Source organism: Schistocerca nitens, chromosome 8 (assembly GCF_023898315.1).
Source record: "Schistocerca nitens isolate TAMUIC-IGC-003100 chromosome 8, iqSchNite1.1, whole genome shotgun sequence".
Taxonomy (NCBI): domain Eukaryota; kingdom Metazoa; phylum Arthropoda; class Insecta; order Orthoptera; family Acrididae; genus Schistocerca; species Schistocerca nitens.
Genome location: NC_064621.1, coordinates 471,050,951 through 471,076,163, shown reverse-complemented (window position 1 = coordinate 471,076,163; position 25,213 = coordinate 471,050,951). Strand labels below are relative to the sequence as shown.

The window sequence follows — 25,213 nt, the reverse complement described above, 5'->3', positions numbered from 1 at the left end:
AGTTACTGAACTGTTCTAACTGTGCTATTATATTTGCAGTGATATTTACGTACCCTATATAGACCCCATTCACTTCTGAGTATTTTCATTGTCCATTTTTAGCTTAACTGATATCTCTGGCTCCAACTGTATTTAATTTGTTTGTATTTTACTGACCCCCATCATGATTATCAACCATCTTACTATTAAAGTACCGTAGAATCAATCGTTAGGAATTTCGTTTCACAGCTATGAACACCCAGTATCAATATTTTACCATCTTGTATGCATTACAATTATGATTGATATGTCATAAAGAAATACTTACAGTAAAGTATAAACCTTAATAACGAAAATCTAAGATTTTCTTTTTTTGCTAACATAGAGTTACGTCTGAATTCTGTTAGCGATAACGTTTCATTTACAGGAACTGTAGTGGAACCTACATTGAGATCATTGTCTGATTACATCATTGTTTGTGCTGCTGCACTCTTCTGAACTCTGCATGGTGGCTAGTGTCTTCCTACCTTGCAGGCCGTAGGTTCAACACAAACACTCACAGATTATCCTTGCGCAACTGTTGTGGGACGATAGATCAGAACCAGCCTCACACATGTTAGAATGTAGCAGAGTCTAGACGAATTATATGATATACGGCACTTGCAGCCTATAAAGTCAGAAAACAGCCTCAAACTGGCCTACAAAAACCACCTAAGCTACAGCGCAAGCACGTCGCGCGAGATTTTCGGTAGTCTCTCGCTCTCTTTGCGAAAACTATTAGCCGTATATAAAAAAATTAATAGGATCTTTATCGTAGGAAATTTAACGTATTTTATGAACTTCACTACAAGGTCCTCCCCCCATGAACCATGGACCTTGCCGTTGGTGGGGAGACTCGCGTACCTCAGCGATACAGATAGCCGTACCGTAGGTGCAACCACAACGGAGGAGAACGGTTGAGAGGCCAGACAAACGTGTGGTTCCTGAAGAGGGGCAGCAGCCTTTTCAGTAGTTGCAGGGGCAACAGTCTGGATGATTGACTGATCAGGCCTTGTAACACTAACCAAAATGGCCTTGTTGTTCTTGTACTGCGAACGGCTGAAAGCAAGGGGAAACTACAGCCGTAACTTTTCCCGAAGCCATGCAGCTTTACTGTATGATTAAATGATGATGGCGTCCTCTTGGGTAAAATATTCCGGAGGTAAAATAGTCCCCCATTCGGATCTCCGGGCGGGGACTACTCAGGAGGACGTCGTTATCAGGAGAAAGAAAACTGGCATTCTACGGATCGGAGCGTGGATTGTCAGATCCCTTAATCGTGCAGGAAGGTTAGAAAATTTAAAAGGGAAATGGTTAGGTTAAAGTTAGATATAGTGGGAATTAGTGAAGTTCGGTGGCAGGAGGAACAAGACATTTGGTCAGGTGAATACAGAGTTATAAATACAAAATCAAATAGGGGTAATGCAGGAGTAGGTTTAACAATGAATAAAAAAATGGGAGCCCGGGTAAGCTACTACAAATAGCACAGTGAACGCATTATTCTGGCCAAGATAGATACGAAGCCCACACCTACCACAATAGTACACGTTTATATGCCAACTAGCTCCGCAGATAACGGAGAAATTGATTAAATGTATGATGAGATAAAAGAAATTATTCAGATAGCGAAGGGAGACGAAAATTTAATAGTCATGGGTGACTGGAACTCGACAGTAGGAAAAGGAAGAGAAGGAAACGTAGTAGGTGAATATGGAATGGGAGTAAGAAATGACAGAGGAAGCCGCCTGGTAGAATTTTGCACAGAGCATAACTTAATCATAGCTAACACTTGGTTCAAAAATCATAAAAGAAGGTTGTATACATGGAAGAATCCTGGAGATACTAGAAGGTATCAGATAGATTATATAATGGTAAGACAGAGATTCAGGAACCTGGTTTTAAATTGTAAGACATTTCCAGGGGCAGATGTGGACTCTGACCACAATCTATTGGTTATGAACTGTAGATTAAAACTGAAGAAATTGCAAAAATGTGGGAAATTGAGGAGATGGGACCTGGATAAACTGAAAGAATCAGAGGCTGTAGAGAACTTCAGGGAGAGCATTCGGGAACGATAGACAAGAACAGGGGAAAGAAATACAGTACGAGAAGAATGGGTAGCTCTGAGGGATGAAGTAGTGAAGGTAGCAGAGGATCAAGTAGGTAAAAAAAATGAAACTAACGGGATGACCATGGGAAATAGCGGTTCAGGGGGGCAATTATATAATAATACAAAACACTACACCATCACAAAACAAATATTATACATAAAAAATATCTCAGCTTGCGACACAACGCTACAGCCAAAACAAAAACAGGAATCCTACACTTCATTTGACCTACGTAGTTCAAACGATGCCCGCGATACTAAAATCAGCAATTCTAAAAAGCGGAATCGGACATTTCATTTGACCTACGTAGCTCAACTCTCTATACCTACTGGCACAACACAAATAAAGAAACAACTACCACAAATTTCAGACCTACATAACTCACAATACACCACCGAAACCAAAACCCCCACAACTCGAAAATCCAAAAACCGTATTCACTATATCAATTAAAACACAACCGAAATGCAATAAACATAAAACAGACAAAACATCACAATTACTATAGAATAAAACCAAAACAAAAATAATTTATCAACGGAAGCTTTCGATAAAATCACCTAGGTGGGTCAGACACAATATTCACTTAAGAACTGCTACATCTTCAGAAGACAGGCTCACTGTAACACTCCGATTCCTTGCTACAGGAGAGGGTTATGTTAGGTTAGGTTAGGTTAGGTTAGGTTAGGTCAGGTCAGGTCAGGTCTCATCTCCAATCTTCTTAATCTGTTTTTGTATTCAGGGTGCATCACGTTGTAAAGCGCCTCATCAGATTCATACATCTCTATTAATTTTGTAGTTGTCGGCACACACCAATTGTATTTACCTGTAATGTTTATACAAACACTACAGAGGACAGAACGCTGCAGCGATGCTAGCGCTCCATGTGGTAACATGTCACATTGCAGTGAACAGAAGATAAGCGATTTCTTTGATCAAATGTACAGCGAGACCCTGGATTTGATCAAATATTGGACAACATTTGACAAAGTTCCTATTACACCATCAAATATCTTTGACAAAGATATTTGACAAAGAAATTTGATAGTGTAATACCGGCCTGACCAAATGATTTCACAAAACGTGACAAATGCAGATACACCATCACACAGTACAGAGAATAGAGTCACTAATTTTGGCTTGGATCAAGTTATGGCATTATTACTTCAACTCAATGAAAAACACGACAACTATTTCAAACAACTCAATGAAAAATACGACAACCATTTCAAACAACTTAATGAAAATCTCAAACAGTGGAGTGAAAAACTAGACAACTATTTCAAACAACTCAATGAAAAATACGACAACCATTTCAAACAACCTAATGAAATCTCAAACAGTGGAGTGAAAAACTAGACAACAATTTCAAACAACTTAATGAAAAACAAGACAACAATTATAAACAACTTAATGAATCGAATAAACAACTTAATGAACGTTTCAAACAGTCGAATTAAAAACACGACAACGTTAATGAACATAACAAACAACTTAGTGAACAGATTACAACTGTTGCCGTGCAACGTCATAATACTAAAGAACAATTATGTGAGGAAATCAAGGCTTGTGCTAGGAACAGCAGTGATGAAATTAGATCTGTTGCACAAGTAATACACATGTAGCCACAACGAAATTACTTACAGATGAAAGTAGTGCAGTCGCTAAACAATGTTCTGAAAACGCAACACAGTTACGCGACGAGTTTAAATTAATGTCAGCAGAACTTTCACACACGCTGGATGCGAAAGTAGATACGAAATGTGAACAACAGAACAGCCAAATTGACGAACGTTTTAAAGCGACAGAAATGAAAAATGTTACAGTCTCTAACACGTCACAGCGTATGCCACATTTTGAACATTTGTCACACTCACACAGCCAGTGTAACTTAGGTAATTTACAGAGAGTACGTGACTTAGAATCTGAACATACACAGACAAATAGATTCTAAAGTAATCCTGAACATGTTCAGACATTCAGAGACGATAATTTTGATTATAAGCACTTTCTATCCGTGAGAAAATTTAAGGTATTTAAGAATGACAGAACACAGATTCGCCCTTTGGATTGGATACAACGATTTGCTTCTGAATTTTCACCGGTATTGCCTGTGATGCAGAAACTAAAATTTATTTCCAGTGCGTAATAGACCTCAGGGGATTCATTACACTTCAATGAATATGTGCTGTAGCGTGCACAGGGCCCCGAGCCGTAGTAGTGCTATTTCATCTTTAGTATTCTGCACTGCTGCCTTCTCTTTTACTATCCTTTATATCTATCAAAACAGCTCTTCAACTATCGATCTATCTAGGATTAAGGATGTGTAAAGAAAACCTGATATGACAAGTTTTACCGAAAGTGACAATTTTCATTAGACACTCCAGAACTACCAGCGTAATTTTAATGACAGACAAAATTATAATCATCAGTATGTACAAAATTTTCAGCAATCGCAAACACAATTTGGTAACAATAGAGGTTTTCCCCACAACAGCAACAAAACCAGTCGGTTAGCATACCTAACCAACAACGTGGTTTGCAAGGTCAACCAAGCTTTAATGTTTCGCCGCCTACACGTATAGCGTCGGCTCCACCAAATAGTAACGCACAGCAACAAGGAAATCAGTACGTACAGAAAACACATTATTTCAACCCCTATCGCAACGCGCCGTATGGAAATGACTATCATGACAGACGTAAAAGTAATGAGCACAATTTTCAGCGTACGTTTAATAACAGTCGGTCTTACCAGCAGCAAAATCATGCGCAACAACAGATTATCATGAATGAACCAGACAGTAGGTATCATCCCGAACCTAATGCGTCAGGACGAAATAACAGAACAGCACAAATAGTTGAAATGCCACAGCATCCTCCCGCAAATAACAGCACGTCAGAAAGAATTTGACTAGATACAGTACAGGTTGCATTTTCCAGCAACGCAAGCAATACTCTTGACACAGAGAATCTTGTTCACGAAAATGTTATTACTTTTAACGACATCCGAGACACACTTTTGCATGAAAAACCAATTATTCAAAAAACCATTTCCCACCCTGTCATGGAAGTAAAGATTGGATCATCCAAATTTTCAACAGTAATCGATTCTGGATCACCTATGTCAGTTATAAATGAAGAAACCTTCAACGAATGTAACAAAGAGAATATTTATCCTACGTTACCATTAGGCAAAACTAAAGTAAAAGGAGCAGTATCTAGTAAAGGAGTAGATGTAAAATTATAGACACACTTATCATTTTGTATTGCAGGTCATACGTTTCACTCAAATTTTTGGATTGTTCCCTTATTGACAACAGACGTTATTCTAGGTACGAATTTTTTGGTACAATACGACGCAATTATTGACTTTCAAAATTCCTTTTTAATGTTAATGGATGAAAATGTACAACTGGCATTAGAATTTCAACACTCTTTATCTGCAGAAGAACAAACAATTAATCGGACAGAGGTCATTTCTGCATCACGTAACATAAACTGGCATTCCACATTGTTCACAGATACGTATGTTCACAACTACAATACACCAGATGAAGCCGACTATGACGTTATGCAAATGATTTCTGATAAAGTTAAACAGAGCAGTGCAAATACAGACGACGAACGTACTCAACTACGCAATATTCTTTTACAGCAAGCTCCAGTTTTTGACAACATCCCTGGTACTATGTCCGGTTTTATGTATGAGTTTCAAGTTAAACAGCATGACACATTTAAAGCCAAACGTTACCCTATTCCATATATTCACAGAGAACAAGTTAAGAAAGAATTGCAAGCTATGCTTGACCAAGGAATTATTGAACCGGCAGTTAGTCCGTACATAAACCCGCTTATATTGTTAAGAAAAAGGATGTCTCACTTCGGCTCCTACTTGATTCGCGTCACATCAATGACATTATTATTAATGAAACAGATCGCCCACAGACACTAGAAGAACTTCTACAGAAATTTCATGGTACTGCTGTTTATTCCACATTAGATTTGAAATCGGGATTTTGGCAAATTCAGCTCCATCCGAACTGCAGAAAGTACACAGCATTTCTCTGTTTTGGTGACTGTTATCAATTTTGCAAATTACCGTTCGGTTTAACAATTTCTTCAGAAGCGTTTATTCGCGGTTTGAATACTATACTTCCAACAGAATTAAAAGACAGAATCACAACGTATGTAGTCAGCATTCTTATCGCAGAAGCTAACTGGTCTGAACACAATCTGATTCTTGAACAACTGTTGCAAACTTTTCGTGCACAAGGACTCACAGTTAATCTTAGCAAATCACACTTTGGCAAAACTTCGATAAAATTTCTTGGACATGTAATTTCAGCAGAAGGCATTGCGCCTGACCCGGAAAAACTTCAAGCGCTACGTGACATTACTGTTCCTACGACGAAGAAACAACTACGCAGCTTTTTGGGTTCAATTAACTTTTTCCGTAAATTTATTCATTACTCTGCTTTAGACACCCCTAGACTATGCCAATTGACGGGTAAAAACGCTATTTGGTCCTGGGATAGCCAAGCACAGTCTGAATTTGTCAATCTGAAACAAGCTTTGTTGAACGCACCACTTTTATCACACCCTGATCCTACCAGAAATTTTTCCATTGCCACCGACAGTTCTAACACAGCTTTAGGCGTACACATTTTTCAGGAAATTGAAGAAGACGGTACTACAGTAATTAAAAACATCGCCTTTGCAATTCGCATTCTGTCACCTGCTGAACGCAATTATTCTGTCACAGAACTTGAAACATTATGTGTTGTATGGGCATTTACGAGATTTAGGCGTTTTCTTTATGGAAGACATACGACCGTTTACACAGATCATAGAGCTATACAGTTTTTACTTTCCGCAAAATTTACACACGACAGGTTAAGCAGATGGAAACTTTATTTACAGGAATTTAATTTTACAATTGTTCACATTCCCGGTACACAAAATGTTGTAGTAGACGCACTATCCCGTTCTCTCAGCAACAATCAGCAAGACATTGCAACCAACTTCTGCCAAGCAAATTCTAGCGTCACGTATATTCAACGAGTCGCATTTGAAAACTTCATTTAATCGTCATTACGAGACAGAGCACAAGAGCAGAGCAAAGACAACGTGTGGAAAGAAATTAAACACCTGTGGCAAGATAGGAATAATGTTACCATCAGAAACCATTACACTGTACGCAATAACATTCTGTTTCGCCACTCTCACCCTGACAGCAACAACTGGTTATTATGTATTCCTGACGAGCTCGTTAACAAATTAATTTGGTATACTCATTTAAGTTACGCACATTATGGAGCCAGAAAATGTTTTCTTATACTGAGACAGAACTGTTATTTTGCGAACATGGAGAAACGTATTCGACGAGTTTTAGCGTCATGTAAAATCTGCCAGAAAGCTAAGTCAGACACGACTTCACATATTGCGCCGTTACATCCCATTGTACCCGTTAAATTGAGACACATGGCCGCTGTAGACATTTTTGGTCCGATTCCCAGATCTAACAGAGGTTTTTGCTACATCTTTGTCGCTGTTGAACTCACTTCGAAATTTGTTACCTTCACTCCGTTACGCAAAGCTACTGCTAAATCTGTTTCGAATGCATTTGTAAAACACTTTTTATTTCATGTAGGGCATGTATTGAAAGTAATTTCCGACAATGGACCACAATTTCGATCTGCGATATGGACACGTATGTTACGAGCTAGAAACATTTCTCCGATCTATATATCCAAGTATCACGCTTCTTCGAACCCTTGTGAACGACTAATGAAAGAAATTGGTAAACTACGTAGAACATACTGCCATAAAAAACATATTTGTTGGGATACACGCATACTCTCATTCCAGGATGTAATTAACTCGATACCAAATGAATCTACTATGCTATCTCAGACTGTTATGTTGAAAAATGTTGAACCACCTAACAAAATTAAAGAATTAGTATCCTTTCCTACATCTCGTCGACTACGCCACCATGCAATAATTGACATTGCACTCAACAACATCAAACGTGCCGCAGAGCGCCGGAGGAGACAGCAAAAACAGGTTTGTACACGCCGTGACTTTCACATAGGACAGAAGGTATTAGTACGTACACACTATTTATCCAACAGAGGAAAGAGCAGATGCAGAAAATTTGAGCTTCTATACGCAGGTCCATATCGAATTCGCAGCATTTCTCACCCCAATGTAGTACACGTCGAAACTTTGAGAACCAGAAAAACCAAGGGCAATCACCATGTCTCCAATATTAAACCATTTATCGAATGAACTTACTTTATGATTTATCACACTGTAATGCCATTTCCTGATATTTACATGGCCACTTATGCAATTATATTTATGTCACTACTTACTGATAATGATCGTATTTTTCTTGGCAAGTGCCCGGCAAGGTAAGGTTAGCAGGTCGCTTTTCTTGTCGTTAGACATCAGACCGTGCACATTTTCCATGTTTTGTGTATGTATGATTGTTTTCCTATCGAAAGTAGAATTTTTGTCTGTATGCACTATGTAATCTTTAAGAAATAACAAACACCAGTTGACTTTGACATTTTGCCTTATGATATCTCAATATCGTGACTATTTTACATTTTTTTGCTACTGCATTATGATACTCTGAACATTTTTTGCACTTGAAAACAGTCTATGTTTTTGACATAATACGTTTTCTGTATGCTTAATTATATCACTAGAAACAAGTTTTTATTTAATGAGTATACGATTTAAATGCAAGATATTAATCCTTATTCATCATTTTCAGAAAGCAATAACGTGTAAAAGAAATAAATTAAACAAACCACAGTGGATTACTATGAAATGGAATTTCACCTTCGGAATGAACGAAAGAAAATGCAATATCTTGTCATGAAGAGTAAATGGATCAGCATTAACAAGCATTAACCAGAATATACTATACACATCGTATGATAGCAGTCTTGACTAATTATTTTTCTTTCAGAATACGAGGTGATTGAGCAAGCTGTCAGAAATAAGAAACTCTATACTATGAATAGTTGTATGAAGTAAATGGTAATATGAATAATGAATAATGAAGTGTCTATTTTTGCAGATGATAATAAATTATGATGAATAGTTATATGAAGAATATGCTAATATGAATAATGAAGTTTTTCTTTGCAGGTGATGATAATGATGACGTTTATATATTTACTGTTAGTTAAGAAATGCTATGTAGTTATTTAAGTATTTGTTGCAGTTCCTTTTGACAGAATGTCTTACGTCGCATAGTATAATGACTGAAAGTTTTGGGAAAGACAGCTAGAGTACATACATATTGAGTACACGTTTCATTACTTGTTAATTCGAAGTTCACTACTTTTGAGCATAATATGCATTTCTTCTTTCAGCTCAATAATCCATTTTGTATTTTTTCCAGGAGAAGCTTTTCATGATATTAATATGCTATAAACACTTATTTATGAAACCTGTTCTAGTACTTGCATTTTCTTTACCCAGTTGCGTATCATTCATGAATGTGATCACATATACTATACTTGTTTCATAACCTTGCTACAGCTGACACATGACGTTATTAATCCTTATTTCCAGCAATAAGTCAATAGCAAATATTTTCATGCCCCAGCAATTAATTATCGATCCCAACGCAATGCATTGCTAGCAAAAAAAAAAAAAAAAAAAAAAAAAAAAAAAAAAAAAAAAAAAACCAGTTCCGGTTATTACCAGTATACAACCAAATAATGCTACCAGTTTAAGGTATATTTCTCGTTGTAAATATAATACAAATTTCTCTGTTGTATTGAATCCATTATATCTATGTATTATTGGACTACAGACCATGAGTAATAGTTACAGTGTGTTACATTTTAAATATGTCCTATGTCACTTGAATGATGAGTTCTGGGTAATACTGAATGATGACTTATGCATTAATGCTATTCCAATTAACTCTTGTTTTGAATGATGACTTCTGAATAATACTGAATAATGTTTTGTAAAACCATATGAATACTTTGTAACTGGCCAATGAGTGCCAATAATTACTATATTGAGATGACTTATGAATAATGTTCTGTAATACTCCATACATACTACTTAAATGCTGTGTAAATAGCCAATGAATGCCAATAATTATTCAAATCGGTTGATACACTAGTGTAATTCTATGATGACTAGCATAAGACTTAATTTCCTTCACCTTCTGACCTAATTACCAAAAATTACTGCAATATCCGTTTGTCCTGTCCATCCTCATGATCATGCAGCACTATATTTGGTTTTTGCACTAATTCTACGTTGATATAAGAGTATGGATTCTACAAGAATGTTGTGTTGACATACCAAACTGTCCACCACCTTGAACGATGGAGATGTCATTATGGTCCTACTGTTTGGTGTACCTAAAGTACTACCAAAATGATAACATACAATATTAATACGACATTTCAGTGTCTTGGCTACACTGATAAATACTTCTGGGAAGAGAACTTCAGATTGTCTCACTTGGTGTTGTGCTTCTGTAGGAAGATATGGACTTTCAGTGCAGCTAAGTGCAACCTGCTGTGCTACAACCATGATGCAATCCTTCCCATTCCTTTCCTAGTTCTTGTAAATATGCTAAAGACTTTTACAGTGCGTGTGCACTTCATTTCATTTGTTAATAAGATTAGTTGTCCTAAATATGCTAAAGACTTCTACAGTGCGTGTGCACTTTATTTCACTCCATGATGTGTTATGTAAAAATGCTAAAGACTTCTACAGTGCGTGTGCACTTTATTTCACTCCATGATATGTTATGTCAAAATGCTAAAGACTTCTACAGTGCGTGTGCGCTTTATTTCACTCCTTGATATGTTTATTTGTTGTAAAAATGCTAAAGAGTTTTACAGTGCGTGTGCACTTTATGTCATTTGTTAATATATTTTGTATTCATTCCACATACATTTTGTCTTTCTTAATATGTTCTGCACTTATCAATAATGTATATACTCTGTGACTGTAGACTTAGGTAATTAAGTAGATTATAGAAAAATTTGTTGCTCATGGCAAGTCCAATTGACTCACCATCGCTGCAAAATTTTTGCCCCCCAAGTGGAGGGTTATGTAAGAGGTCCATGATTAAGGAATTTGTTGCTAGCGCACTCGAGCAGATGTAATTTCGATGGATTGGTCACGCGCTGCCTGCCATATGTAACCTATAAAAGAATCTCAGACCAAAGAGCAGTGTTGACTGCAGTAGGAACTGTGTGTAGTAGCAGTAGGTAGTCGCTATCGAGCAGTCTGGAGTGTGAAGTTGGCTGGGCCGGTCGTGTGGAGCGATGGCGGAGCCTGAGTGTTGTAGTATAAGGTAAAAGCAGCCTCGCGCATATGTAGTATTGTTATATTAAGTCCCAAGTAAATGTTCAAAAAAAAATCTCTTAATAATAATCTTTCTCATAAAAAGTAACTTTTGACATTCATCTCAATTTAAAGAATTCACTTATTTCTCCAATCCATGGTCATCCCGATTATTGTAAAGAAAAATCAGTTGTTTCTTTTTATACATGACAAAGCTATTGGTCAGCATTGCACAGAGCTGCGCCAGAAAAGTTTCTTATAGGAGCAGATATATACGCGTTATCCAGCGACCTAATTGAGGTAAGATTTTTCAATTTATTCAGAATGAATTTTCAGGGCCATGACACAGTATTGCTGACGTTCTAAATTTACCAGTTTAAATTCACAGTCATTATTGAAAGGTTATAAGTGAGCGACAATTTTATTGAGAAATTAGTCACATTGTATTATTGCTAGGTTACGGTAATTATTTTGTTGGGAGGTTACACTGAATGTGAATGATATAACTAATTATATTTTTTACTGTTGAGAGGTTTAGGAATTTTTCTGTTTTGAGGTTACACTAAATTAGAATATTATTCATATTATTTTATTTTGTGGGGAGGTTACACTGTCCGTTATTTTAATTGACCGCCATATTCAGGTTAAAATTTGGCGGTCGTAAATAGTACTGTTTTAAAATTGAATTTAAATTCTCAAGTGATTTCGCGTAAAGATAATATTTTTTTGTTGCGAGCCGAATGTTGTGGCCTGTGTTGAGTGGGATGTATTTTAATACAGTTCCAAGATGGGTTGGAATGCATTAAGAGCACTTGAAATTTGTGCTGCTTCGCTAGCAGCTGTCTGCTAACGGTCAACGGTTTGAGCTCAGTCATCTTCTGTAGATACTTATCTTGCAGTTGATAATTGTATAACCCACTCGTCTGGAATGTCATTTGGCAGTTATTCTAACCACGTACATGCAATAGAATTTACTGTTCTAAGCAGCCCCTCTAAGTAGCTCGGCCTCGAGCTACCACCATTTTTGGTGTCATTGTAAGTCCATATTTCTTCCATAATGGATTTTTAGTCCATAACTTATTACGCCAAAATAGTTGTAATAGTTATATTAATTAAACTTTTGAGGGAAGTTTTAATCAGTTAATTAATTGTCTGAGAGTACAGTATGTCTGTAGTCTCTCCTTTCATTTATCATCAATGGATTACCTGAGTAATCCCAGCCGTTTAACTCATCTAAATTCTTGTTGTCCTGCATTTGTTTTCTAATTAATTGTTTTGGTTATTAACTAATTATTGAATTGCTAATATGGGCCTACAAGATCGCCCTGATGTATTTAATTTATATAGCTGTCTGAGACATTAGATAGATGTGTTTGTGGTTTACTAACTTAAAATTTTCCTTTAATTGGCCTTGATTCTGCCTTATTTGTAAACCAAAGAATATTTTATAGTTACCCAATGTGGCAGTTTTCCTTCATCTTAATAGCGCTTGCTCTGAGTAATTGATTGATTTTAAAATTTCCTTGGTTGTCTTTCGTTGCTACCTTGTTTTTTTTTAAGTTCTAAGAAAAAAATTTGACTTATTGTAAGTTAATGAGTGCCCTTTAATGGTTGCCACGACCGGCTTGCGTAATTGTTGCATTTCTTCATTCACTGTATATTTTGTATTGGTGTCATAAAAAGTGCCAATAGCCTTGACGTTGAGGTAACACCGGTTCAAATGGTCGAAATGGCTCTAAGCACTATGGAACTTAACTTCTGAGGTCATCAGTCCCCTAGACTTAGAACTACTTAAACCTAACTAACCTATGGACATCACACACATCCATGTCCAAGGCAGCATTCGAACCTGCGACCGTAGCAGAAGCGCGGTTCCCGACTGAAGCGCCTAGAACCTCTCGGCCACAGCGGCCGGCAACACCGGTTCCCATCAGATCATCAAAGTTAAGCGTGCGGGGCTTGGCTAGCACTTGGCTGGGTCACTGTGCGGTTCTGCTGAGTGCTGTTGGCAAGTGGAATGCACTCAGCCCTTGTGAGAGCAATCCACGAACTACTTGATTGAGAAGTAGCGACACCTGTCACGAAAACTGATAACGCCTAGGAGAATTGTGTGCTGATCACATGCCCCTCCATATCCTTATCAAGTGACGCCTAAGGGCTGAGGATGACACGGCGGCCGGTCGATACCGTTGGGCCTCCAAGGCCTGTTCGGACAGTGTTGGTTTATTATAAAAGTACTGCGAACGAAGTTTGAGAAAATTTCCCTTCACATCTTGATGTTTAGTCCTCCCACTCAATAGCCGATTGTGGTGGTGCCAAAGCGGCTCAGAGTTTCATATGCTCTTTAGAGACAATATTTACTGGGTATTTTTTCTTGTTTTGGTCAATACCACAACTTTCAAAATATGGAACACAAAGAGCTTGTTGTAGAAAAGATTTATTTAACAGTATCGAAGATGAAGACGTGCTCAAAGCTTGCAGTAGATGAGTGAATGAGAGCGATACCTTCTTGATGCCGACGAGCAGCACGCTGCTGGTGATGATGACCAGGGCTCCGAGGCAGATGGCGACACATCCTGCCACATCTGAAACACAGAAAATGTCTCGTGCTGAGGTTATTAGCTGAAAATGGAGTTGAGTACAGGTTCCCTGGTGAACACAGCTATTTCTGGCCATTGCGTCTATTAAACACAACACAGTCTTTATAACTGGGAAAACCAACCATACGAAATACCCCACACAGTATGAGTTTTTAAGGTGACAGCAATAGAGGCAGCAATCTCAAAGAATCGCTATGTGGACGATAGAAAAAGAATTTGTGAATGAATTAACTGTTTCCCACATGAGCAAGAGACGATCAAAAAGTTTCTGCTCGACAGCCTTACAGTCCAGAGTCGGTATGCCAATCAAGCAAACTCACTGTGAGCATTGAGACAATCATCCCACCAACACACCAGATTGAAGCCACCAGTTTGTAGAACACCATGTTCTGCTGCGTGAAGAAGTACGTAACTGCCTGCTGCACATCCTCATCCACCCTTACAAGACCTTTTTTAAGGGACCGAAGGCGTAGTAATCGCATGGGGTAAAGATCAGGACTAAAGAGCAAGTGCTCAAATGTCTCCCACTTGTGTTGACGTAACTTCTGTCATACGACTTTTGCGACATGTGGCTGTGCGTTATCATGAAGCAGCAGCACCTCTTGTGGCAATTTTCCCGTAATTTCTCCAGCGTTGCGCGGTACCATTCCCCATGATGGAGTTACCAGGTCCATTGAAATCAACAAGCAATTAGGCGAGTGCTGCTGCTTCCTGCCAACGCACGTCACAATACTGCAAATGTCGTCACGCAGAAGTTACGTCAACCCAAGTGGGAGACATTCGAGCATCCGCCCTGTAGTCCAGATCTCTCCCTATTTCACGCTTTCGGTCCCTTAAAAAAGGTCTTGGAGGGTTGAAGATTGGTGTTGGACGAGAATGTGCAGTGGGCAGTTACTAGAAGCTGTTTGGAATGCTTACTATTTTCCAACACCGTATTAGGGGAGTTGATGTGTCATTTCATTCTGTTTTCATATTTTGTCCACCCCTTGTATTATTTACCATTCTAAATAGAATCACAGATTTTTATGGTATTAACACCGACTGGCGTACGTTTTCGATAGAGGCCATGGTTTTCGAGTTATTCAAGAAAAACATATTTCAAGGCCACTTCGAGTCTCTTGAATAACTTGTTAAGGTGACAGGATCATTTTTACCAGCTAACAATTTTTGTCAAGTCGATGAATTTGACATCCCACAAGCCACACTTTGTTCACAATCACGTTATTTGGATAGTGTGGACAATAATCAATTCACGCCTGGCTCTCTTGAACTCGATACTAACAAAATCCACATGCTCTGCATGTTGATAGACAAGTAGCATTTCTGTAGCAGATTTAGATTGGAGTTAATCTGCGTAGTTTTTCACATTCCATCGTGTCCATCTCAGCCACACATTGCACGTGTGTTCTTGGGGTTTAAATTCGAGGAGGGCGTTCGGCAGATAGACGATATTGTACAGCTACAATAGAGTAGTCAGCGTACAATCAATTGTGTGATTTATAACACTGTCATTATAATATTTTTGGCATACGTCTCTGTGCGTTCAGTGTACCTGAATTCACTTTAGTATTTGTTTTTCTCTTGACATTATGCTAGTGTAAGAATTGTTTTCGTAAACTTTCATGTGTTTATCTTGCTTGAAGTTAGGTTCATTAAGATTTTCGTGTGTTAATTTAATGGGATTCATAGCCAAATATGCAACCTGAACCCACTGTGTATGGTGGTTATTACAATAAAAATACACTCCCGGAAATAGAAAAAAGAACACATTGACACCGGTGTGTCAGACCCACCATACTTGCTCCTGACACTGCGAGAGGGCTGTACAAGCAATGATCACACGCACGGCACAGCGGACACACCAGGAACCGCGGTGTTGGCCGTCGAATGGCGCTAGCTGCGCAGCATTTGTGCACCGCCGCCGTCAGTGTCAGCCAGTTTGCCGTGGCATACGGAGCTCCATCGCAGTCTTTAACACTGGTAGCATGCCGCGACAGCGTGTACGTGAACCGTATGTGCAGTTGACGGACTTTGAGCGAGGGCGTATAGTGGGCATGCGGGAGGCCGGGTGGACGTACCGCCGAATTGCTCAACACGTGGGGCGTGAGGTCTCCACAGTACATCGATGTTGTCGCCAGTGGTCGGCGGAAGGTGCACGTGCCCGTCGACCTGGGACCGGACCGCAGCGACGCACGGATGCACGCCAAGACCGTAGGATCCTACGCAGTGCCGTAGGGGACCGCACCGCCACTTCCCAGCAAATTAGGGACACTGTTGCTCCTGGGGTATCGGCGAGGACCATTCGCAACCGTCTCCATGAAGCTGGGCTACGGTCCCGCACACCGTTAGGCCGTCTTCCGCTCACGCCCCAACATCGTGCAGCCCGCCTCCAGTGGTGTCGCGACAGGCGTGAATGGGGGGACGAATGGAGACGTGTCGTCTTCAGCGATGAGAGTCGCTTCTGCCTTGGTGCCAATGATGGTCGTATGCGTGTTTGGCGCCGTGCAGGTGAGCGCCACAATCAGGACTGCATACGACCGAGGCACACAGGGCCAACACCCGGCATCATGGTGTGGGGAGCGATCTCCTACACTGGCCGTACACCACTGGTGATCGTCGAGGGGACACTGAATAGTGCACGGTACATCCAAACCGTCATCGAACCCATCGTTCTACAATTCCTAGACCGGCAAGGGAACTTGCTGTTCCAACAGGACAATGCACGTCCGCATGTATCCCGTGCCACCCAACGTGCTCTAGAAGGTGTAAGTCAACTACCCTGGCCAGCAAGATCTCCGGATCCGTCCCCCATTGAGCATGTTTGGGACTGGATGAAGCGTCGTCTCACGCGATCTGCACGTCCAGCACGAACGCTGGTCCAACTGAGGCGCCAGGTGGAAATGGCATGGCAAGCCGTTCCACAGGACTACATCCAGCATCTCTACGATCGTCTCCATGGGAGAATAGCAGCCTGCATTGCTGCGAAAGGTGGATATACACTGTACTAGTGCCGACATTGTGCATGCTCTGTTGCCTGTGTCTATGTGCCTGTGGTTCTGTCAGTGTGATCATGTAATGTATCTGACCCCAGGAATGTGTCAATAAAGTTTCCCCTTCCTGGGACAATGAATTCACGGTGTTCTTATTTCAATTTCCAGGAGTGTATTTAGTACGGGTAATAGTTCGTTTGTTTGATCTGAAGTAGAGGTCACCCCTTCCTCATTGCCATATTTTAGGTCATGTTATAACGGCTATTATTCTGATGCCTAAATGTCACTGCGTCTAGTATCTCCTTACCTGAGAGGGTGTGGGTTCACAGACACTTTGAAACTTGTCAGAGCTATCCGTGTGTGATAAGTGGTAAGGACGGGTCGTACCAAACCCTACAAGTACGTTAGATAATGGCCACCCTACCAGGTTGCGGTTTTGGTTAGGAGGTAGCCTTCCAGGATCCGGTTTTGGTTCGAAGGGAGGCAGCCAGAATCGTTTATGGGTTAGGATATGAGACTATCAAGTGGTAATTTGAGATAGAAGGTGATACTGTTGATGATTTGTAGATCGGATGTGTTATCCTGAAGAAGTGTGATTTGAAAAATTTTGTTACCATTTCAGTGTTACAAATAGAATGTTGATATTTTTAATTGACCGACAGAGTTTGAATTTACAGTACTTATTAAGGTGGTTCATTATCCTATTGGAAGTTAGCAAAGAAGTGTATCTCCAAACTTTATTGAAATTAAAATTTAAATATGTGACTGCTTTTTGAATTAGGTCTAGTTTTTGTAATGAAAAGTTTTTAACATAATTTCTTTCTTAAATTCAGTAATTAATACACTTAATAACATTTATTTGTGTTTTGTTGGCGCACAGGTGATGTCATATCGTATATGTTGGATTCTGCTCTAGCCATCGTTGACAGCATTTCAGAATTTGACTTAGAGAAATCTTCCGTTGCATTCTGCAGTTCATACAGGACAATATATGTTGTTTTGGAGGCGTGTTAAGTCATATGATCGCATATTGACAGGAAGTCAAGCACGTAAACGGCGCAAAGCTCACAGATTGTTAGAAAGATCGGAAACGATGGCAGGACATAGGCCAGTTCAAAGACTGGTGGCAGATGAGCTGGAAGGGGTCGAACATATTTTACAGGGAAAGTTGCGTGATCAGCATGAGTTAGCAACGACAATGTCACATCATTAAACTGAGACAGCTTCAAGACATTTACAGCAGTGGTTGATAGTGAGAACGGAGGAGAGGCAGATCGTGGCACAGACGTAAATTCACATGGTGCTGGGTTGGAGTGTCTCGAACCGAGTGTAGACGTAATGAGCCAATTTTCACATGATAGGCCCTAACGAATGTATGCCAGTGCACCTGCACTCTATTCAGATCTGAAGGATACGGTGCAGGAAAGGCAGAAGAGAGTAAAATCACATCAAATGACTACCGGGAAAGATACAAACGTGCCAGATAAAATGTTTGAAATATTGCAATATTTGGCGCAAGCCACGCAAAGCGTGCAAGAGGGTTTGTTGACACAAGGACGTCAAATGCAGAGTATGCAAGAGGGTTTCTTGAGGCTGTCAAATGAAGTGTTGAGAAAGGGTCTGCACAGACGAATATAGGCGTACGAAATGTAGAACAAGGGATGGATCAGATTCGAAAGGAGGCAAAAGAATCAAGAGACGTGATATAAATCCTTAAGGCAGGTCATAGACAAAAGCGTACAGATATGGATGAGTTGCAAAAGGTCGATAATTTTACCTCAAAGACACCTCTTAAGGCACAAGAGGTCATCGGAGAGACTACATTTCAGGGAAGAGTTATGAAAGCAGCTTTGAATATATTTGATAATCGTATTTTGAAGATCGAACAGAAAAACAAAGGGCAATTTCAAAGACACAGAGTGGAATTATTGCGAAGTATAGAAGGTCGAAATGACGACGATACCGTGTGTTCAGAATCGATTACGATGTCTGAATTCACTGGAATTTCAAATATAGACACTGCAAAGGTCGTAACAAAGTGATCTGCAGGAAATAACGAGACGTTTCGAAAATGTGGAGAGACGTGGAAATGTAGTTACATGTCTGAGAGCACATATGTGCAAAGGGACAAAACAAGCGAAAAAACCGAGCGAGGTGGCGCAGTGGTTAGCACACTGGACTCGCATTCGGGAGGACGACGGTTCAATCCCGTCTCCGGCCATCATGATTTAGGTTTTCCGTGATTTCCCTAAATCGCTTCAGGCAAATGCCGGGATGGTTCCTTTGAAAGGGCACGGCCGATTTCCTTCCCCATCCTTCCCTCACCCGAGCTTGCGCTCCGTCTCTAATGACCTCGTTGTCGACGGGACGTTAAACACTAATATCCTCCTCCTCCTCCAAGCGAAAAAGCGAGTATGTCTATGCTTACAATAGATACTGGTAAACGAACGTAACAATTGATCGGAGACAGAGGATACCTCGTGTGGAGACATAATTGCGGGGAATACAACAAAATCCGATACGTCAAGTGCAAACTGTATCGTACGTTACCAACGTTCATGAGAGCGATATGCAGTACCACAACAAGTAGATCAGGTAACAGCAAGTTGCTGTACGGAACAGTACTGGTCACACCAGAGACAGATGCCATTGGCAAGAATGGATACCGATCTTGTCATGGGCAGTATGTGCCAAAATCGAACACCAGTAACAATGACAGAGAATATAGGACGTGTGACTCAACTTGAGACGAATAACTGGGTACCGCTACAATGGTTTCATACACGTGTAGAGGGTAGCGGATGTGTGCAGTACCCAATGACAGTACAACGCACGGAAGTGGATCTTAGAGATATGATAGGAGGAAATAGTGGTGGTTTGGAACAAATACCGTATGGTGCCAACACCAAATTTGTCAATGACCACTTCCTCACTGTAACGAATTTTCAGCATTACAAAGAAGACTGAAATTCCTTGCATCCAAGCACCTTTATCAATCAATTTCAGATTGGTTTACCAGAACATTGATCATTAGCACACAAGTTAGATTTCATTTATGCACACATGGACAGCGCAACTGCAGAAACGATGCAAAGGATACCTCAAACTTGTAGATCGTACGAAGAGTTGAAATTATTATTTTTGTCAGGATACTTGTCGCTTGAAGCAAAAACTAGAATCAAATGCTTCAGAAGACACTGTGAGAGAGTTCGAAAGACAAGAGTCCAGTTAAATTCTTTGAGAATGCGGTAAAGAAGAATCAGCGCTTAGATAATCCATACAGTGATGGAGAACTAAACCGATTATGTACGATGCAACTCTCATTAAGATACCAACAGTCTTTGGCAGGTAGAGCAGGAGATAAGGTGTAGGCTTTCAAGAGAAACCTTCGTGAGTTACACTTTATATTTAGCGAGGATGATGCACAAAAGCGAAGAAACTAACAAGACAATAACGATGATGGCTGAGAACAGGAAATACGAACAATGGCAATAGTAATGGGTCCAGACAGAAGTCAGGCTGGAATAATGGACGAAATCGAGGAAATTGGAACTCAGGTCGAAACAGTAATGGGTACAACATTCGATTTCATCGAAACAATAATAATAACAGAAATGGGATCAAGTATAAATGGGAGGAATAAACAGGAAAGTCAATGGGGATGCATCACATAAGCCATTTAGAAGCATATGAGGGATATATTGTGAAATATAGATTTCAAAAGATTGACTGAGCCGAGGTATATTAGTCATATTACAGTTTACATGGTACTAATAGAGTTCTTATCTGCAGGTCACCTATAATCCAAATTACAGGTGTACAAATAGAAAAAGGAATCTTTTGAACAACTGGAAGAGGATTGGAACTTACTGCCTATATATCGGCATAATTTCTCATCTGAAAAGGTGATGAGGAAGCAAAGATAAATGAGACCAGAAAAATGCCTTAGGGGTACAGTAAGACTACAGGTATTGGTATAATTTAGTACTATACTGTTGAGATAATTTGATGAACACATATGAATTAATCAGTAGGGGAATATTTTTCGTTCGAGAGTTTGTTGCAGCAGCCAGCAGCAGAGAAGAGAGTACATAGTGCAAACAAGAATGATGACAAAAAATAAAACACGTATTTGTACAATTTTTATATTTATCTGCGTAAACGTGAACGTCGCATGTCAGATGAGATGCCAGAGTAATGGCGAGGTGGAAAGGCGGACAGGGTGAGATGAGGGACGTTTATCGTTAGTTTTTTCTTGCACGCAGATAAATATAAAAATTGTACAAATAAGTGTTTTATTTTTTGTCATCATTCTTGTTTGCACTATGTACTCTCTTCTCTGCTGCTGGCTGCTGCAACAAACTCTCGAACGATGTTTTGGTTTACTACTCCTATTGCTAGGGTAGCAGGTGATTTCGAGAAGACAGTACAGAGCAACTTAGCTGAAATATTCATCTACAAAGATGGATTCAGGTGACAGGAGGGCGTTGGAGTGGCAAATGCAATTTAAAAGAGGCAGTTAGCAATATTCCTGTCCGACGTGGCAGCCTGGAGCTATAAAAAAGTCACTATGATAATCAGTCGCCACGATGAGACACGTATCTATGACGGGAGAGTGCTATTATAAGACTAACATCTCCAGAAACTCCATGGTAGCTCAGGTCTGTATCACATATCAGAAACATAAATTAAGGGCGAATGTGTGAAAAACAAATCACATCCCGTCTTACTATATTGTTAACATTGAATATTCCTGGAACACAACAGTTATAAATCCTAAAAATCCTAACTACCATATCCCAGCCCAGGGAAAAAACAAGACACAAGCAAGAAGAAAGGAAGAAGCGGCAAATACAGAAGAGACATGTAGAAGACAGGGAAGAAAGATGATGAGCTAGGAGGAGGAACACACCTTCCAACATCCCTTCCTTACTTATAACCATTATCAGGATACCAGATTTAGTATACCACTTTGAAATGCTTAGCTGAGCATCAAACCCACCTTGATAGTACCTCATCCTACGGGAAATGAGTAAGGCAGAGTCAAAAATACATAACAACACTGATATGGAATAACGATGGATATGATGATTTGACAATGGCTTTTGTACAATGTTCATGACTGCTCTGTGACATTGATCTACTAATAACAGTTATAACACTTATAACTGTGTATGGATCTCAGACAACACACTCTTATACTCACTCTTGGATGACTCCCTGATTCCTTCATTTACATGGCATTGCATACCAGGTCTTCCAAACCTGGTATGCAATGCCATGTAAATGAAGGAATCAGGGAGTCATCCAAGAGTGAGTATAAGAGTGTGTTGTCTGAGCTCCATACGCAGTTTTATATATATATATATATATATATATATATATATATATATATATATATATATATATATATAGGGTGGTCCATTGATAGTGACCGGGCCAAGTATCTCACGAAATAAGCATCAAACGAAAAAACTACAAAGAACGCAACTCGTCTAGCTGGAAGGGGGAAGCCAGATGGCGCTATGGTTGGCCTGCTAGATGGCGCTGCCATAGGTCAAACGGATATCAACTGCGTTTTTTTTAAATAGGAACCCCTATATTTTATTACATATTCGTGTAGTACATAAATAAATATGAATGTTTTAGTTGGACCAATTTTTTCGCTTTGTGATAGATGGCGCTGTAATAGTCACAAACGTATAAGTATGTGGTATCACGTAACATTCCGCCATTGCGGACAGTATTTGCTTCCTGATACATTACCCGTGTTAAAATGGACCGTTTACCAATTGCGGAAAAGGTCGATATCGTGTTGATGTATGGCTATTGTGATCAAAATGCCTGATGGGCGTGTGCTATGTATGCTACTCGGTATCCTGGACGACATCATCCAAGTGTCCAGACTGTTCGCCGGATAGTTACGTTATTTAAGGAAACAGGAAGTGTTCAGCTACATGTGAAACGTCAACCACAACCTGCAACAACTTACGATGCCCAAGTAGGTGTTTTAGCTGCTGTCGTGGCTAATCCGCACATCAGTAGCAGACACATTGCGCGAGAATCGGGAATCTCAAAAACGTCGGTGTTGAGAATGCTACATCAACATCGATTGCTCCCATACCATATTTCTATGCACCAGGAATTGCATGGCGACGACTTTGAACGTCGTGTACAGTTCTGCCACTGGGCACAAGAAAAATTACGGGACGATGACAGACTTTTTGCACGTGTTCTATTTAGCAACGAAGCGTCATTCACCAACAGCGGTAACGTAAACTGGCATAATATGCACTATTGGGCAACGGAAAATCCACGATGGCTGTGACAAGTGGAACATCAGTGACCTTGGCGGGTTAATGTATGGTGCGGCATTATGGGAGGAAGGATAATTGGCCGCCATTTTATCAATGGCAATCTCAATGGTGCAATGTACGCTGATTTCCTACGTAATGTTCTACCGATGTTACTACAAGATGTTTCACTGCATGACAGAATGATGATGTACTTCCAACATGATGGATGTCCGGCACATAACTAACGTGTGGTTGAAGCGGTATTGAATAGCATATTTCATGACAGGTGGATTGGTCATCGAAGTACCATACCATGACCCGCACGTTCACCGGATCTGACGTCCCCGGATTTCTTTCTGTGGGGAAAGTTGAAGGATATTGCTATCGTGATCCACCGACAACGTCTAACAACATGCGTCAGTGCATTGTCAATGCATGTGCGAACATTATGGAAGCCGAACTACTTGCTGTTGAAGGAATGTCGTTACATGTATTGCGAAATGCACTGAGGTTGATGGACATCATTTTGAGCATTTATTGCATTAATGTGGTATTTACAGGTAATCACGTTGTAAAGCATGCATTCTCAGGAATGATAAGTTCACAAAGGTACGTGTATCACATTGGAACAACCGAAATAAAATGTACAAACGTACCTATGTTCTGTATTTTAATTTAAAAATCTACCTGTTACCAACTGTTCATCTAAAATTGTGAGCCATATGTTTGTGACCATTACAGCGCCATCTATCACAAAGTCAAAGAAGTGGTCCAACTAAAACGTTCATATTTCTTTACGTACACGAATATGTAATAAAAATGGGGGTTCGTATTTAAGAAAACGCAGGTGATATCCATTTGACCTATGGCAGCGCCATCTAGCAGGCCAACCATAGCGCCATCTGGTTTCCCCCTTCAAGTCAAGATAGACGACTTTCGTTTGATGCTTATTTCGTGAGATATTTGGCCCAGTCACTATCAATGGACCACCCTATATATATAATCTTTAAGACAGCTGGACAGTACAGATGATATCCCTTTCAGGGATCGAAGTTGACATTGAGAATTTTTGTAATTTTTTACAAAGTTAATCAATGCCTCAACCATTGATTCACTCCAGCATGAAATTAACTCAGTGGAAGAATATGTAAGGCGTCAGGATAATTTTCAACACCTAACATAATTTTTATGTCAAGAAACCGCTTCTATTCATCAAGCTACTGAATTTGATATCTCACAAACCTTTCTTTTGCTCAGAATCACGTTATTTGCACACTACAGAGAGTAATTAATTCTACCATGGCTAACATGAACTCGATACTAACAAAATCCTGCTAATTTGGATGTTGATAGACAAGTAGCATTTCTGTAGCAGTAGACTGAAGTGTAAGAAAGGCTTGCCGGCTGACCTGGGCGCAGCAAACTTAGGAAAGCTGTAAACCAGCGAACCCTCGCCATAGGAGATCAATTAGAGGTGTGACGCATGGACTGCACTTGGAATTTTCGGCGTAGATAACCACACAACAATGAGTCACTATTGAGTGAGTCGTCTCATGCACACCTGTGCTGAAGTAAACATTTTAATGCAGCAGGGGATCCATTTTGGGGTAATCTCAAAGGAGAGCACAGCCCTTCCATTTATGTGGAAACGTAAGAACGTAGAAAGAGCATCATCAGCTTGACATATACAAAATTCACGTGACGCTCACATGTATAGAGCCTGAGACCCACACCTACTGTGATAAAGCCTTTTAATGTAAGAAAGCACTCACGAAGGCAGCGGTAGGCTATTTTTGAGATACAGAAAAAAACACCACAGTATGAGTCACCGGTATTTTCGTTAAACATTGGAAAATCAT

The 25,213-nt window shown here is 39.9% G+C and overlaps 1 protein-coding gene across 1 annotated transcript in view; it reads right to left on the bottom strand.

The window, feature by feature from the left end:
• Positions 1-25,213, bottom strand: part of LOC126198833 (uncharacterized) — a 237,589-nt gene that overhangs the window by 31,511 nt on the left and 180,865 nt on the right. The window contains exon 5 of the mRNA XM_049935412.1: positions 13,974-14,053. Coding sequence (XP_049791369.1) covers positions 13,974-14,053 — 80 coding nt within the window. The remainder of the gene's footprint in view (positions 1-13,973; positions 14,054-25,213) is intronic.